We start from the raw sequence: 15,456 nt of genomic DNA on the forward strand, positions 1-15,456 counted from the left end.
GGCCTGATCCCTGCCTGAGACCAAGTCCTTTTCCATAGCCCTAAGCAGCCCCCTCTCCAGGGCTGACCCCAAGGCCCCACGGGTCAGCCTTTCCCTCTTCCCCGGAGAGGGACCAGGCGTGCTGTGACCCCAGAACTTCCCCTCTTTGGGGGCAGTTTCTCTTAGTACTTACTCCTCTTTCTTGGGATTTTCCTTTTTCTCTTCCTTTTTCTCTTTCTCCTCCTTGTTTGCCTTCTCACTGGATGACACAGGGTGACACTTAGCAATTTTCGTATACCACGGGGAGCGGGCAGGCCACAGTGACCAAAGGAGGGGGTGTGGTGCAGGAAACTCATCTTTCCAGCACACTGGGGTGAAGCGAGGTTGCTCATTTCAATAATAATAATAATAATGTCAGGAAGCTGGTGCACAGAGAGCTCAGGTAACTTGCCCAAGGTCACAAAGCTCTCAGGTAGCTGAGCTGGGATACAAATGCTCTTAACCAGTACATATCTTAAACATATTGCATGTATGTGGTGCTAGCGGTAAAGAAACTGCCTGCCAATGCAGGATTTATAAAAGACGTGGGTTTGATCCCTGGTTCAGGAAGATCTCCTGGGGAAGGAAAAGGCAATTCACGCCAATATTCTTGCCTGGGGAATCAGAGAGCCAGTCCATGGGGTCACAAAGAGTCAGACATGACTGAAGCGACTTAGCATGTCTGTATGTATGTACGTATGTATGTATCTATTTATCTACCCATCTATATTCTCAATACATAGACCTGGAGAAAACTTGGAGGTATATTTGCTGATATGTGAAGAGGGGTTTCTCTGATAATGGGGTTCGATTATTAACGTAGAGTATACTTTTGTGGGTGTGTGCTCGTGGGTGCTTTTCTGTTTCCCAAGTTTTTGACAATGAGCATATTAATAAGTTGAGTAGAAGCAAAAAGTTATAATTGGTAAATGAGAAGCGCAAGGACAGTCACCCCATCCTCTGGTCTCTTGAATCCACTGGTCTTTCAGCAGCTGAAGGCTTAATGCCAAGACACCAGCAGAGGGAGCTGCCCACAAGCTCATGGGGCACACAGCCCTGCTGGGAGTTTAATTACACCAGGCTCTGCCACCCTTGTTCAGGATTCGCGGCCTGGGTTACAAGCTTTGGCCTTTCCTCTGGCTGCCAACCTGCTGAGGTCTAGGGAAGACCCGGTGCCATCCAGCTGTGTCCCGGAATGCACCCAGCACTGACCCAGGGGACCTGCACAGAGCTATGAATAGATGGTGGCTTTGAGAACAATTTGATCAGGAGAAAGAAATTTTCAGAACACATGGACTAAGCGAAAATGCCATAAATGTGGTGGAAGAGTCGGGGAAGGTGCCCATAAGAATTGCTTCTGCATCTTTGTGCCCAGGTGGCCCCATTTGGGAACAGTTCTCAGTTTTGTCCTTTGGTCCTTGGACCCATGGTGTGAGCCCATCTGAAAAGATTTATCAGTGCCTGCTGCAGCCAACAGCATCCGTCCCCATCCTTGCCCACATCCTAGCCCCAGGTCAGAGAAGCCTGGAGACCCACCCACAGGACCTCCGCCCAGTCGGGTGTCCTGAGTCTTTACTCAACTGCAGGACTTTCAAGGGTGTTTGATGTCAGGTTTGCCTTGACATCAAGCACATTTCGAAACAGCTATCATTTTGCAGATTAAATCATTTCACTTTTCTGACATTTGGGTCTCTGGATTTGATGTCCCACTTTATGTAAACAAAACGCAACTGAGGGTGAGGAATGGATTAGGAGTTTGAGATTAGGTCAACTCTTTGTGACCCCATAGACTGCAGCCCACCAGGCTCCTCCATCCATGGAATTCTCCAGGCAAGGATGCTGAAGTGGGTTACCATTCCCTTCTCCAGGGGATCTTCCCGACCCAGGGACTGAACCTGGATTTCTTGCACTGTAGGCATTACTACTGTCTGAGCCACCTGGGAAGCCCTTCTCTTTTTCACTTCAGGGAAGAAATGGATTAAGAGTTTGGGATTAACAGATGCAAACTATAATATATATAGCATGGATAAAGAACAAGGTTCTACTGCATAGAACAGGAACCTATACTCAATATTCTGTGATAAACCACAATGGAAAGGAGTCTGAAAAAGAATATATAAATATATAAAACTGAATCACTTTGCTGTATACCAGAATTAAAACAACATTGTAAACTTATTTCAATTAAAAAAATAAATTTAAAAGACAACAACAACAAAAAAAAAAACCCCCAGTGCAACTAATGTTCACAGAGGGAAACAGAAACAAAAATTCTATCAGAACAAAGGGAAATAACAAGAAAAAGCCTTGGCATAGCTCTCTGTCAACTGGAGGTCAAGAAAGTGGCATTTCTTGCTGATATGGTCCTCCTAGGCTCCAACTGAAACGCACCCCCCCTTTCCCTACCTATCCCCGTGGTGTTCCATAAAGGAGGGTTGGAGAACGGGGCACACATGCACATGTGTTCACACATGTAAACAGTCACACACACATACACGCTCCCAAAAGCCCAAAGGTTTTTGGATGGCATTGCCAGAATCACTCATCAAACTTCTCTGCCAGCTCAGCATCAGGTGATAGGAAGCAATCGCAGTGGGCCAGTGTTTCAAGAGGTTGTTCTCTGGAAATATTTAAATTTCCTTTTTCCACTGATTAAATCCTGATCATGTCCTCCAAAGAGGCCCAAATTAGCCTTAAGACAAGAGCATTCCCCTGGCACACAGGAGCTTGAGGACGTAGAATGAAAAGCACATTCTTATCATGAAGGAGAAGATCCACTGCTCAGTAAATGGACCCCAGCTTTGCACCTTCAGATACATAGCAACAGAGGGTGCTGGCGCTGAAAATGTTTACCCATCCAGCTCCTTCGCTTTATAAATAGAACAATGCAAGACACACAGAGAAAAGAGGACCTGCCCAAGGAAGTCACACAGAATAGGTCCCTCCCCACGTGTGTCCACAGGGATGGGCTTCCAGTGCCAGGAGCAGGGTTCTAGCACGGTCTGGCGGGTGTGGCAGAAGTAGCGGGACTAAGGAGGGAGACACGGCTGGGTGTCTGCAGGAGGCTGGGTGTCTGCAGGAGGTGGGGAGGGGAAGCGGCAGAGGTACTCACTCCTTCTCTGAGTTGTTGCAGGTGTTGGTGTTGTTCCTGGCCAGGGGCCAGTCACTGCGGGGAGGCAAAGAGAATCTGAACTTGGCCCACTTGCCGGGGACCCCTTGCCCTCAGTCAGTTATTCTGGGACTCCCATCCCCTGTCTCCTGGGCCTTTCCGCGCAGTTTGAACACAGGGAGTTGTTACTGTTGGGGACAAACTTTGTGGGTGTGACCAGTTTGTGCTGGTGAACGCCTTGGAGTAGAGCAGAGGATGAACACAAGGGTAATGTGAGGATTCTGAATAAATGGGGGGTACCTCTTTGAGTCCCATCCAGCACCCTGGCCTCAATTCCTCTGACGTTTCAGACGCGCCAGGCAGTACACCAGACGCTATGGAGGGCACAGAGATGGCCCAGCATGGTGCCCGCCTAGGATGCTTCTGGGTGAACAGGCTGAGTGCCGTGGACCAAGGTGGACAGAGTTAGCGGCAGGGACGAGGTTCTCACAGGGCCCCGCCCTCAGACGCCCCATCACAGGCGTTGCTTCCCATTCTTAGGGCAAAGAATAGACAGGGCAGAGCTACCCCGGGGCTCAGCCCATCCTCCCCAGCCTGGTCCCCAGCATTCGCCCTAAAACTTCAGGGCCCACTACCCGGATCTATGTGAGAATCTTGTAGAAGGTGGTTTGCACCCAGCGATGTTTATTTGAAGCTGGACTGGGCAGTGCTTGATGATGTTCTTTAGGAAAAGGCGTGATTCTCATGAGCTCAACTGCCAGTTCACATGTGTGACAGCTGGTTTAAGAAAGCCAGCCTGAATCACAGGGCTGGGGGGGAGGCTTGCCTGTCTGTGGTCACTGCAGACCAGTCGCAGGACAGGAGGTCTGGGGGCCAAAGCCAGTGGCTGAGACACTCCAGACTGACTCTCAAAGCACCTCTCCTCTGATGTCGAACATCTAGTCAAATACCTTTTTGGTACTTCTGCATGCCCTGCCCATGCCTCCCTCCTTCCATTCAGAATGTGGCTCTAATCGCTTTTTTCAGGATTAATTTAGATCATCTGAAAATCCCCTGAGGAATCAAAACTGTGCTATTACAAAGGAAAGTTTCGGTTTCTGGGGTGCAGTGGTATGTGATTGCCACACCCCTGTGCCCATAATCTCACTGGGCCAAACCCATAGGAGAACTAAGACCCATTTCTGCATACATTTTGGTTTGCTAATGGGATTTGGCCTTGAAAATTCAAGGTCTTCTTCCACCAGGAAGCCTCCCTGATTACTCTGCTCCCATCCTGCACCATCGCATTCACCCACTCACCCTGAACCTTCCAGTGAGTTAACCATGCATTGGTGGCAAGTTGGGGCCTGGCCCCGATGGGGTCCTAGGTCAACCCTCCACTTATCTGGTCACACAGGGAAATGGACAGTCTAGAGTTCGTCTCCATGAATCTCAAGTTGCAGAGAAGACAGCTTGATCAGTTAAGCCAAGGAAGTCTTTGCTTGCCCAAAAGGAACTGAAGCAGTTTGTGGACTTGCTAACAGACCTCCTTCCCTCCCTAGCCCTTCTCTGCTTCCTGCACCCCACCCCCGCCACACCCCACCCCCGCCCTACCCCGCTTTCCCGCGTTCCCTTCTTCCTGAGCCTCCATCCCTCCTGTCCCTCTGGCCCAGCAGTGACCAGCACGTGCGCCTTGTGGTCCTAGAGCTCCCTCACAGGGATGCTCAGCTCTGGGAACCTGGAATGGCCCTGCACATGTCCAGTGCTCAGACCCTCCACAGCACCCTTCTCACAGCCCAGGAGACCAAGGGTTTGTTGTCCAAACTCGTGTGAAACAGCAGCCCAAAAATGCTGCTCCACTGGACCTCTGCCTCTCAGCCAGCAACTCTCATGCCTTTCCTCAGCAGGGAAGACTAACACAGGCCTCCTAATGTCACTAGAAAGACATTTCTTTGAACTCTCATATTTTATCTTAAGCAAGCTTGTACATCTTGCACACTTCACAATGTAATGCATAACCTATAATAAAAATATCCCTCCCCCCTCAAATCTGGAAATAAAACTGAAGCTCCGAGAAGATCCATCTTGTTTTCCCTAAAGCTTCAGAGCCTTCACTCCCCAGGGGCTTTCTCTGCCTGTTTGAGGTGCCACATCTGAGCCCTTCTGTTCCTTTGACGCAAAAACAGCATTTTCTCAATCGAATTACATAGGGACTGTCGGTTCTGCAACAACCATGCTTCTTTTTCACCCTTCTTTTTATGTCTTTTAACTCTTGGCATGACCTAGAGAATTCAGAATAAAGATCTTGTTCAAGCCCCCCTTCCCCTTAAAGCGGGTTTTGAGCAAGTGTCCTCCTGTTTGTGAGGCTGAGAGGAGGTCTGCTTCCCCCGAGGGCTCACCTCTCCTGCTGCCATGGGGTCCTAAAGAGACCTTCTGCTGTTGAGCGACAACTGATTCAACCCGTGGTGGCTCAGTGGTCTCCCACTGACCAGAAGCTGGGTGCTTCTCAAGAGCACTAGAGGGGAGGGGGAGGGGAGACAGCAGCTCTGTGTGGGGAGGGGCAGCAGGGCATATCAGTCTAGCCCCTGCAAATTTCTCTGCATGCCTGCACCCCACAGCACCAGCCACAGCTCCCCGCTGGGTAGGGGGCCAGGCAAGGTGCACAGAGCCCTTGTTCTGCAGACCCTTCTCCTAATGAAAAGCAAACACTCTCCCCATCCCCCCCAGACCCACCTATTGTCCCCTCATTGTTCTCAACCTAACCTGGGGTTGGAAGGTTCCCCTTGAAAGTTCTAACCAACCTTCAGATCTTTCTTCCCAGAAGAATGCACCTATACCCATCCATAAAATTGTGGGTACCACATAGGTACTCCCCGAGGCTCGTGGTACAAAAGCCTCAGTTTTCTAGCAAGACAGGTCACACTGCAGTGTAGGATGAGGGTCCTTTGATGGAGAGATTGGTGAGGCCAACGTCCTGGAGGTATGATTCTGAAAGCACCATCACCGGGGGGTGCTGGGGGGCTCTGCGGAGGGCAGGGTCAGAGCTCAGTTGAGGCTGGGGCCTCAGGTTAAAGGGTTTCATCTCCTGCAGGGCTTCTTGAAGTCTGACGGAGACGTTTAGAGCATGCAGTGTACCCCAGAACAGACCCTTTCTTGGGGAATACCTGGGTACCGATGTTCCAGGCCATATGCTGGGTGAATCCACACTGGACCAAACGAGCAGCAAGTGCTTCCAGTCCCATCTGGTACAGGTGGCCCCGTCTCCCTTACCTTCTCCCTCTGTCTGGAGGCTCCTGGCTGCCCACGTTGAACTGGACATGGCTTTCTCGGCTGAACACCTCTTTGAGCTCGGCTCCGCGGAAACGCTCCAGGAAGGAGTTGGGCCTCTGGTCCTCCTGGTGTAAGTGCCTGGGGGTCCAGGCACGGAGCAAGATGATGAGGCGTGACAACCTGGAAGGACAGATGGGCAACCAGGGCGGAGTGGAAGGACGCGGAAGCCCCCTCCCAGAGGGTGAGGGCAGGGGAAGTGATCCCGGCAGGCGGCAGGCTCAGGTTTGACCCCGCCCCCGCCCCCGCCCCCATTCCCCAGAACTGCTTCTTTCTCCCTCCTCTGCCACCTGGGATGGAGCTTCCTCCGGAAGGGACACTATTTTCATTTTGGCTTTGTCACTTTAACGCCTAGACTCCATCAAAGGCATGATCCTTCCAGTGGGGCCTTAGCAAGTTTTTTGGCTCATTTTTCCTTTTGCCCCATGTAGAGCTCTTTGTTATGACTGGTAAGTAGAGGAACAGTAAAAAATACAATTTCCAAATAGGAATAAAATTCAGAACAAGTTTAATGGAGCAAGCACCCAGATACAACCTAAGTTCTTTCCCCAACCCTTGTCCTATGAATTGCTTTTCATACAAACTCTTATTTTCTCTCCTGGCCTGTGGAGAAGTCCCTTTGCAATGTGCACTGACCTCTGTCTTGGAGCAGACCCGGTCCAGGCCTCAAGCACCTGAACCCAGGCCGCCCACGTGCCTAGAGCTCATCTCAGCTCCAGCTTTCCTGTAAAACCTTCCCTCAGCCCCACCTCCTGAGTCTCAGCAGTGGCGGGGGGCATATGGAGGAGGTGTGGGGGGTGGGGGGAGTTTGGGCCGAGAGACTCAACTCTGTCTCTTGGTGTCTGGCTTCCCTGACTTGGCACCCACGGTACCCCAAATCTGTTCTGAGCAACCTGGTATGGAGTCATGAATTGTCACATATCTTGATCCCCATCACACACTTGTGACCATGGCCTAAAAATAGATGCAGCAAAGGAATATCCCACAAACAGAACAGAGAGGCTTATAGCTGCTGCTGCAGATGAATGTCAAGGTGCCTGCCTGGCCCAACCTCTCTGCTCTGACACTCCGCCCACTCAGGTCTTCCCTCTGCTGAGGGGTGGAACAGAGGCCATGCTCCCTGGAGCTCCAGCCTTGGCCAACAGGCTCAGGGATGGGCAATGGATGACTGACCCACAGAGACTCAGTCACTCAAGCCTCTGAACTAAAAACCACTTCAAGATGGGGTTGGGTGTTACAACTCAGGATCGTATGGCGTTTTCAGCCTGTACCCATTGAGGTGAGGGCAGAGAAAGCCAGAAGTGGAAGAGGCAGGCAGCACACGGATCATGAAATGCTGCTAGAGAAACGAGACAGGGAAGGCGGCTGCCTCCCCAGGGCCCCTCATCAACCCCACGGTCTCCATTTCCACGAGGTGGCCTAGGTCTTAGGTTATACCAGCGTTGCTCTAGCCTTCCCCTTTCCATTTGAGCTGGTTGAAGGTGTTCCCTTCCTTATAATCAACAGGCCTCAAGAGAGCATTTTATTAATAAGATGAAAAAAAACCACTGCAAATCACTTAAGTGCCCAGCTACAAGGAGCTAGTGAAATAAATAATCCTCCACCATGAAAAACATGAAGAATAACTAGATAAATTAATTTTTTTGAAATACTTTTAAGCAGAAACTGTAGAACACACTACTGTATGAAACTCTGGCTTTGGATGAAAAAAAAAAAACTCAGTGGAAGGAAATCATGAGCCCAACATTTGCTGACTGTCCAGTGTGGGCTCTGCTGCAGCCCTCATGTTACTAGATGCATCTTCAGACAAGATTTGAAAGGTGAAATGACGTCCTCCAGGTGGTACAGCTACTGAAGCTGGAGAACAGATGTCATCAGAATGGAGACAGAGCTCAGAGCCGAGTTAATCTTTCAAATGCTTTTGCAAGGATGTGAGCTATGAAGTCTAGACACTTAGGACTGAGGACCTGCCAGGGGCTATTTCAGACAGAGCCGCCATTGCCGTCTGCCTGCCACTGTGGTCCACCCTATAGCCTCCCCTAGCTGGCTGGTCTCTTTTCTGAATTCTTTTCTGAAACGTCTCTGGTTGGTGTCTTTTTTTTTTTTTTTTCTGAATTCTTTCAGAATTGAACAAGTACCTTGATATCACTTTTTATGAGAGCAATTTCAGATAAAGGCAGTTTTTCTTAGATTTTTCTGAGCTCAGAACACCTGACCCAAGAGGAAATTACTCCCTGATAGATTTCTGACTCTGCCTCTCCTGCCCCTTTCTTCTCCAAATCTGCAACCCCACCCTCATCCACCATTTCCTCCTAAGACTTATTTTCTTTCTGCCTCTGTCTCCCCTTTCCCAAGCTGAGGGCCGAGACTGGTCAGTTACCTGGTGGGACCCTGGCTGGTGAAGGAGCTTTGCCTGGATTCAGCCAGTCCTCTAGTCTCCATGGCAATGCCTTCCTGCAGTTCTGATGATGTCTCCTCGCATGGCAAGTGGGTCCTAGGAAATCAAATATGCAGCAAGCGAAACTGATTTCCAGCTCATCCACCTCTTGGACATGATGAGGACTGAGATGGCCAGATGCTCTGCTTAAAGAGGAACGCTGCTGTCAGAGATGCTCACCCCAGGGCTCTACACTTCAGTTTACACTCCAGCAAATTCTGACTTTTAGGATAATGTGACCTTTCCTTTATGGCAAGGAGGCCACTGCCCATAGCTTAGGTGAAAGGGGCAAGCCAGCAGTAAATGGTCCTTATTAGAGCACCGAGGGCAGGGCTTTGGGGTGGGGGAGGTACCATGCCTGCCTCTGGAGCCAGAGCAGTTGTTTCCACATGAGGATTCCAGGACAAGGATTTTCATTCACATACATCTCTGCATGCTGAAACCCTATCTTCTAAAGCCAGATCAAGGGCCGCCTCCTTCAAGAGGTCTTCCCTTGCCCTCTGTCCCTGTGTGTATGTGCTGCAGGAAACCACTGGTTAAGAGGAGGGTCCTGAAATATTGTAATGAATTGGCTTCATATTTGTATAGTGCTTTCAATGAAAGTCCACTTCTGCTGTGCCCTTTTGCCAAGGTAGGGGCGGAGGACCTTCCCTTGTGCAATTCAGGGCAAAAAGTCTGAGCATCAGCAGAGTCTGGTGTTTGTCGAATTTCCTGGAATAAGATCTCTCTGTTGGGGCCTGTTTTCCTTTCTTTCCCTTTAAAACTTCCTGGGGCTGAAGTCTGATCAGCCTGATTAAAAGCCATCCAGGCAGTGGCCTCTAAGGATTTGCACTTCATCCTTCGAGTCTTAAAGAGCCCAGGAAAGACAAATTAATTCGATCACATGACCTATTCCAACCTAATCAGCCTTCTTAACAAGGTGGCAGCACGGTTGAAGAAGTAAGCAAGAATTACTGTCAGGGTACAGGCTCTGGGTCTCCCCAGTGAGTGATCAGAAGTCAGAATCCCACAGCCCAGCTGCCAAGCTGCTGCCTCTTCCTTTCTGCAGCAGCCCTGCTGTCTCCAGCACAGGGGGAGCTCACTACCACACCGTGGCTCCTCCAGGCAGTCTCTGCTCAGCCCTGACAGCCAGCAGGTTCTTCTCTCCCTCAGCTTCCCCATATCAAGGATGCATTTTTTTTTTTTTGCTGAAAACACACAGAGTGATACATAAAGTATCTGCCATTTATTGACTGCTTACTGTACGTCAGCCACATGCATTTTATCACTTAAATCATATAACAACATTATAAGAGACGAAACTGAGGTTCAGGGAGATTAAATAACTTTCCCAAGGTCACATAGCCAAATGGCAAAACTGAGATTTGAATGCCATTCCATCCCATTTCAAAGCCTGCTGTCACCCTCTCATGAATCTGCCTTCTGTATTTTCTAATTAAAGCAAAAGTTGAATAGGACATGGCTGAGGCAGATGGTGACTGCAGCTATGAAATTAAAAGACGCTTGCTCCTTGGAGGAAAAGCTATGACCAACCTAGACAGCATATTAAAAAGCAGAGACCTTTGCCAACAAAGGTCCATCTAGTCAAAGCTAGGGTTTTTCCAGTAGTCATGTATGGATGTGAGAGTTGGACTATAAAGAAAGCTGAGCACCGAAGAGCTGATGCTTTTGAAATGTGGTGTTGGAGAAGACTCTTCAGAGTCCCTTAGACTGCAAGGAGATCAAACCAGTCCATCCTAAAGGAAATCAGTCCTGAATATTCATTGGAAGGACTGATGCTGAAGCTGAAACTCCAATACTTTCACGACTTGATGTGAAAAATTGACTCATTGGAAAAGACCGTGACGCTGGGAAAGATTGAAGTCAGGAGAAGGGGACGACAGAGGATGAGATGGTTGAATGGCATCACCGACTTGATGCACATGAGTTTAAGCAAGCTCCAGGAGTTGGCGATGGACAGGGAGGCCTGGCGTGTTGCAGTCCATGGGGTTGCAAAGAGTTGGACACGACTGAGGACTGAGCTGGACTGAGGACGGAGTTCTGTAGCATGCCACTAGAGACGTGACTCTGACTCCCCTAGCTGCACTATGTGGGCATGTTTTTGTTATTACCAAAGCACCTAATCGAATTCTCTCTCTAAACTCATAAGAGACTACTCACACCTCAACCTTAAACATATAAGAGACCCTGTCAGGACTTCCCCTGACAGTGGATAAGAATCCATCTGCCAATACAGGGCACATGGGTTCAGTCCGTGGTCCAGGAAGATTCCACATGCTGCAGAGCAACTAAGCCCGTGTGCCACAGCTGCTGAGCCTGCATGCTGCAACTAGTTAAGCCCGTGCACCTAGAGCAACGGCAATGAGAAGCCTGGGCACCGCAACAAAGAGTAGCCCCACTTGCTGCAACTAGAGAAAGCCTGCATGCCAAAATGAAGATCCAGTGCAACCAAAAATAAAATATTAATTAATTTAAAGAGAGAGGCCCTATCAGAGGCCCTGCTACAATTAGGAAGCTACAATTCCTTTGCCCTTCTAATATTGTGTACCACAAAGCTGGGAATGCATGTTCCAAGGCACCGGGTCAGTTGCAGGAGGAGGAGGCAGGGAGACAAGTGAATCCATCTCTCCAATCCCTGGTTCCGAGCAGCTGGCACGTCTGGGGGTGGGGAGCTGGAGGTGGGGGCAGCAACAGGCAGCTGGGTTGGAGCTCTGCACAGCCTGTGTGCCTGGAGGTCTGGAGGTGGTCCCCAGGAATAAGGTGTTCTGTCCCCACCAGCTCCTCAGGGAGTTCCAGGCACCAGGCAGTCAGCCCAGCATTTCTGCCTAGTCTGGTTTCTGCTAACTGTGCAGGAGCACATCCTGAGAGCAGATTTACTTGCATCCGCAGCAAAGGACTCCATGCCCATGACATCAGAGCTTGTGGGTGAGTGAGAGGGGCAGAACTCACCCCAGATTTCAAAGCAGGCCTGCAGCTGGCAGCAGTGAGAGCCACTACATGTGGCCTGGACCCATGACATCCCCTGGAAGGGGCCGCAGCAGAATGTGGGACCCGGAGGCCTGGGTTTGAGTCCCTACCCCAACACCTATTAGAATTCTCTCTCTAAACTCATAAGAGACTACTCACACCTCAACCTTAAACATATAAAAGACCCTGTCAGGACTTCCCCTGACAGTGGATAAGAATCCATCTGCCAATACAGGGCACATGGGTTCAGTCCGTGGTCCAGGAAGATTCCACATGCTGCAGAGCAACTAAGCCCGTGTGCCACTATTAGCTAGGGGTACTGGGGGCTTGTCGCTTACCCTCCTGAGTTTAATTTTCTTGGTCTTCAAAAAGGAAACAAAGGAAAAATTGATTCCATAATGACTTGTTCAAACACCCAAATCCCAAAAGGCACATTTAGTTGTGAGGAACAGGAAGGGTCTTATATGATGTAAATTCAAGGGACCCAAGGGGCCTTTTTTTCTGGATGCATCTCCCTAATTGTTTCTTGATGCCCAAAGTTCTACCCTGATATCTTTCTTCTAGCTCCAGAATCTCTACCCTTTTTAAACGCTTGGGAGATATCTAAATAATAGCAAATCCAATGAGTTACTCCTCAGAGAAACTGATTTCACAAGGTAGACAGAAGGGGAGATGGGGTAGGAGGAGAGAAAACAAATGTCTGAGGCGACATGTTGAGTACCCAAGGACACACAGCTACTGCTGAAAGGGAGACCCTTCTGGCAATCACTGCTAGATCAGAGATTCAGAACCTCGAAAGGAAATACAGAGGGTGGAGACTGGGAGCCAGGCCCCGCCCTGCCAGGAGCTAGATGAGGACTTGACAGGCCTCAGGCTCTATAGAACGAGCAGATCAGGCCAGGACAACCTGACTAGTTCTCGGTGGTGATGCTACCTCCACAGGAAGAAGCCCTCTGAAGTTGGTAATTAGCAAGAACAAGGACAACTGGTGAAACACAAGAAACTGACTGTTTTGAAAGACAAGGCCATTTTCAATGTGTAAAGCTCATCTTCTGTGTTTATTTATACAGAGGAATTCATGTCCATGAGGTGAGGCTCTTTTGTCACTGGAGGAAGCAGAGGTTCTCATCAGAATGGAAACTGGTAATTAACTTTGTGCTCTGTGGATCTGGTGTCTTCCTCTAGTGACTTGGGGGACATGCGAGTGAACAGAAGTGACCTTTAGAACAAGGGTGGAGAGTAGGACACATTATTTTTCTTCTCCTCCCAAGCCCTGAGGAACTAAAGTGACGGGCAGGTGCTGCCCCAGCCGCATGTGACCAGGGAACTGAGGTCACTGCATTTTTGCCTTCAGTCCTGGGGAAGCAGGTGGCAAATGGTTTTCTTTTGTGATAATTGCTTTGGGCTCTGCTCAAGAGGCAGCAAGAAGAAGTCTCCTCTTCTGTAGGACACGACCCCCTCTGCCCAACAGCTCATCTAAAATAGCGACACCAGGAGATTGCTCTGGGGGTTGAGGTGTCCTTGTGCTAGCTGTGATTCTCTGCGGCAGGTTCTGAAGTCTTTATTGCATTATCTGCAAAAACATGCCAGAGAGCTCTTAAATAATTGAGTCAATGAAACAGATCTAAATAGAAAGAGCAAAATGCAAGGTATTTTTATTTCTGGTCTTTTCAAGGTATAAATTTAATTTTTTTGTTGTTGTTGTTCAAAGGAAACATGTTGATCCTTCCTTATGGCTCTTCACTAGCAAAATGATCCCAGTGATTTAAAAGAGAAATGGAAACTGGTCTCTAATTCGGTGAAAGAGCTGGGAAGAGAGATGTCTCATGGGACAGGAAGATGATATCCTCCCTCTTTGGGGGGCCCTCAGCAAAGGGCCAAGCAACACACAGGTTCCCAGCACAGCTGAGTGACATCACTGAGGATGAAGAATGACTCATATTCAAGGACACACAGTTGTAATTATTTCTCCAAAGGCTTTCTAAAAGGATTGGAATTTCAAGGCAAAGATCTATGATTCGTTCAGATTCCATTTCCTCCCTCAAAATAGTGATTCAAAACTTTAAAAAAATTTTGTGACTGTATTAAAGTCCTTTGCTCAAATATATCTTACAGGGAAAACTGGTCTGTCCATAGACAGATGTTAGGCTGCCCTGAGAAGCAGGGGAGGGGCCTGGACGCAGCTTTCTGGCCCAAGGCTGTACCATCCCCAGTGCGAACTCCTATTCTCAATCCTCAGTGATGCTAAGGAGCCATTCTGGAAACTTCTGTTAACCCACTCCTGCTTCTGCGAGATAATGCTTCTCATGAAGGAAGCTTTTTTCCTCTCTCTGTTTGAGATCTCGCTAGTGTTTCCATGGGATTCTATACTAATCTGTCAACAAGCTCTTATCACGTGTGCTGCTGGGCATGCATGGCCCCCAGGGGGGGTCAGTGAGACTCGGCTGGTGGTCAGGCTGAGACAGCCTTATGTGGACACAGGCAGGAAACCGCCCGTCCAGGTGTCAGGGCGGCTGGGGCTACCGGAGGTCAGAGGGGTCAGAGAAGGCTTCAGCCTGGGACACAGAGAAGGCCCATGGAGGTGAGCATCTCCAAGACCAGCAGGGAGCAGTGATAAGTGCTTACTGCACGGCAGGGGCTGTGCCATGAGCTTTCCTCTGTTTTAACCTCACTACTGCTCTCTGAGGTCAGAACTAGCATATTCTGCAGATGAGGAAACTGAGGCTTGGAGCTGTTGGTCAGCTTTTCGGAGCCAGTTTTCAAACCTGGCAGTGTGACCTTGAGCCTGTGCTGTTGGTCACCACACTGGCCTGGGGATGCAGAGCAGGGGAGGGGAGGGCATGGCATCACCCGGGGGAGAAGGCAGAGAGGACTGACCAAGGGCAGCATTTCAGAGCCCCTGCTGTGTGGCGGACCCATTCTCTGAGTGTGAGTGGGCCCAACCTGAGCTCACAGAGAGGCTCTGGGAAACCACAGGCTCTTCAACAGCCTTCAAACCAGGCGGGGCTTGCCAGTTGAGGCAGAGCCGGGATGAGTCGGGCAGAGCTGGCCCGTGTGGTGGTGGTGTGGGCCGAGCAGGCATTCTGGGCAGGAGCCCCAGCCCACCTGCTGGGCCTGCCTTCTCTTGACTCTCCCACTGGGAGAAGCCAGAGAGACCCCAGGGAGCCTGGATCCCAGAGATGCCCTGGCTATGTCCTGCCTGAGGCAAAAGGGAGCAATGGGGAGAAGTTCCACGCTGCTTCACATGCTCCTGATCCTGACAGCCTCTGTCCTTCTCCTGGGGCCCAAGATCCTAGGAGCCTCATGTCTGTAGGGAGCCTAACTTTCTTGCTGTGTGCCATGCTTGGACCTGTTTGTTTGTTTGTTTGTTTGTTTAGTTGCAGCATGTGGGATCTACTTCCCTGACCAGGGATGGAACTCAGGCCCCCTGCATTGGGAGCCACTGGACCACTAGGGAAGTCCCCATTGGATCTTTTTACCCCTTTATTGCAACCCTCTTTGAAGCAATCCTCTTTGAAGCAACCCTCTTTGAAGCCCCTCTTCAGCCCCTTCTTTCAGGGGGTTTTATTAGCTCTGATGTGGGAAAGAAACTATTAATACATACCAAAGTTTTAATAGC

General features: G+C 49.7%; 1 protein-coding gene across 1 annotated transcript in view; it reads right to left on the bottom strand.

Annotated features, from left to right (window-relative positions):
• Positions 1-15,456, bottom strand: part of CNGA3 (cyclic nucleotide gated channel subunit alpha 3) — a 37,467-nt gene that overhangs the window by 5,663 nt on the left and 16,348 nt on the right. The window contains exons 3-6 of the mRNA XM_061156330.1: positions 8,814-8,927; positions 6,377-6,556; positions 3,131-3,184; positions 173-238 (exon numbers count right to left, since the gene is read on the bottom strand). Of these exons, the coding sequence (XP_061012313.1) occupies positions 173-238; positions 3,131-3,184; positions 6,377-6,556; positions 8,814-8,927 (414 nt within the window). The remainder of the gene's footprint in view (positions 1-172; positions 239-3,130; positions 3,185-6,376; positions 6,557-8,813; positions 8,928-15,456) is intronic.

This window comes from Dama dama, chromosome 11, assembly GCF_033118175.1.
Source record: "Dama dama isolate Ldn47 chromosome 11, ASM3311817v1, whole genome shotgun sequence".
In the NCBI taxonomy this organism is placed as follows: Eukaryota; Metazoa; Chordata; class Mammalia; order Artiodactyla; family Cervidae; genus Dama; species Dama dama.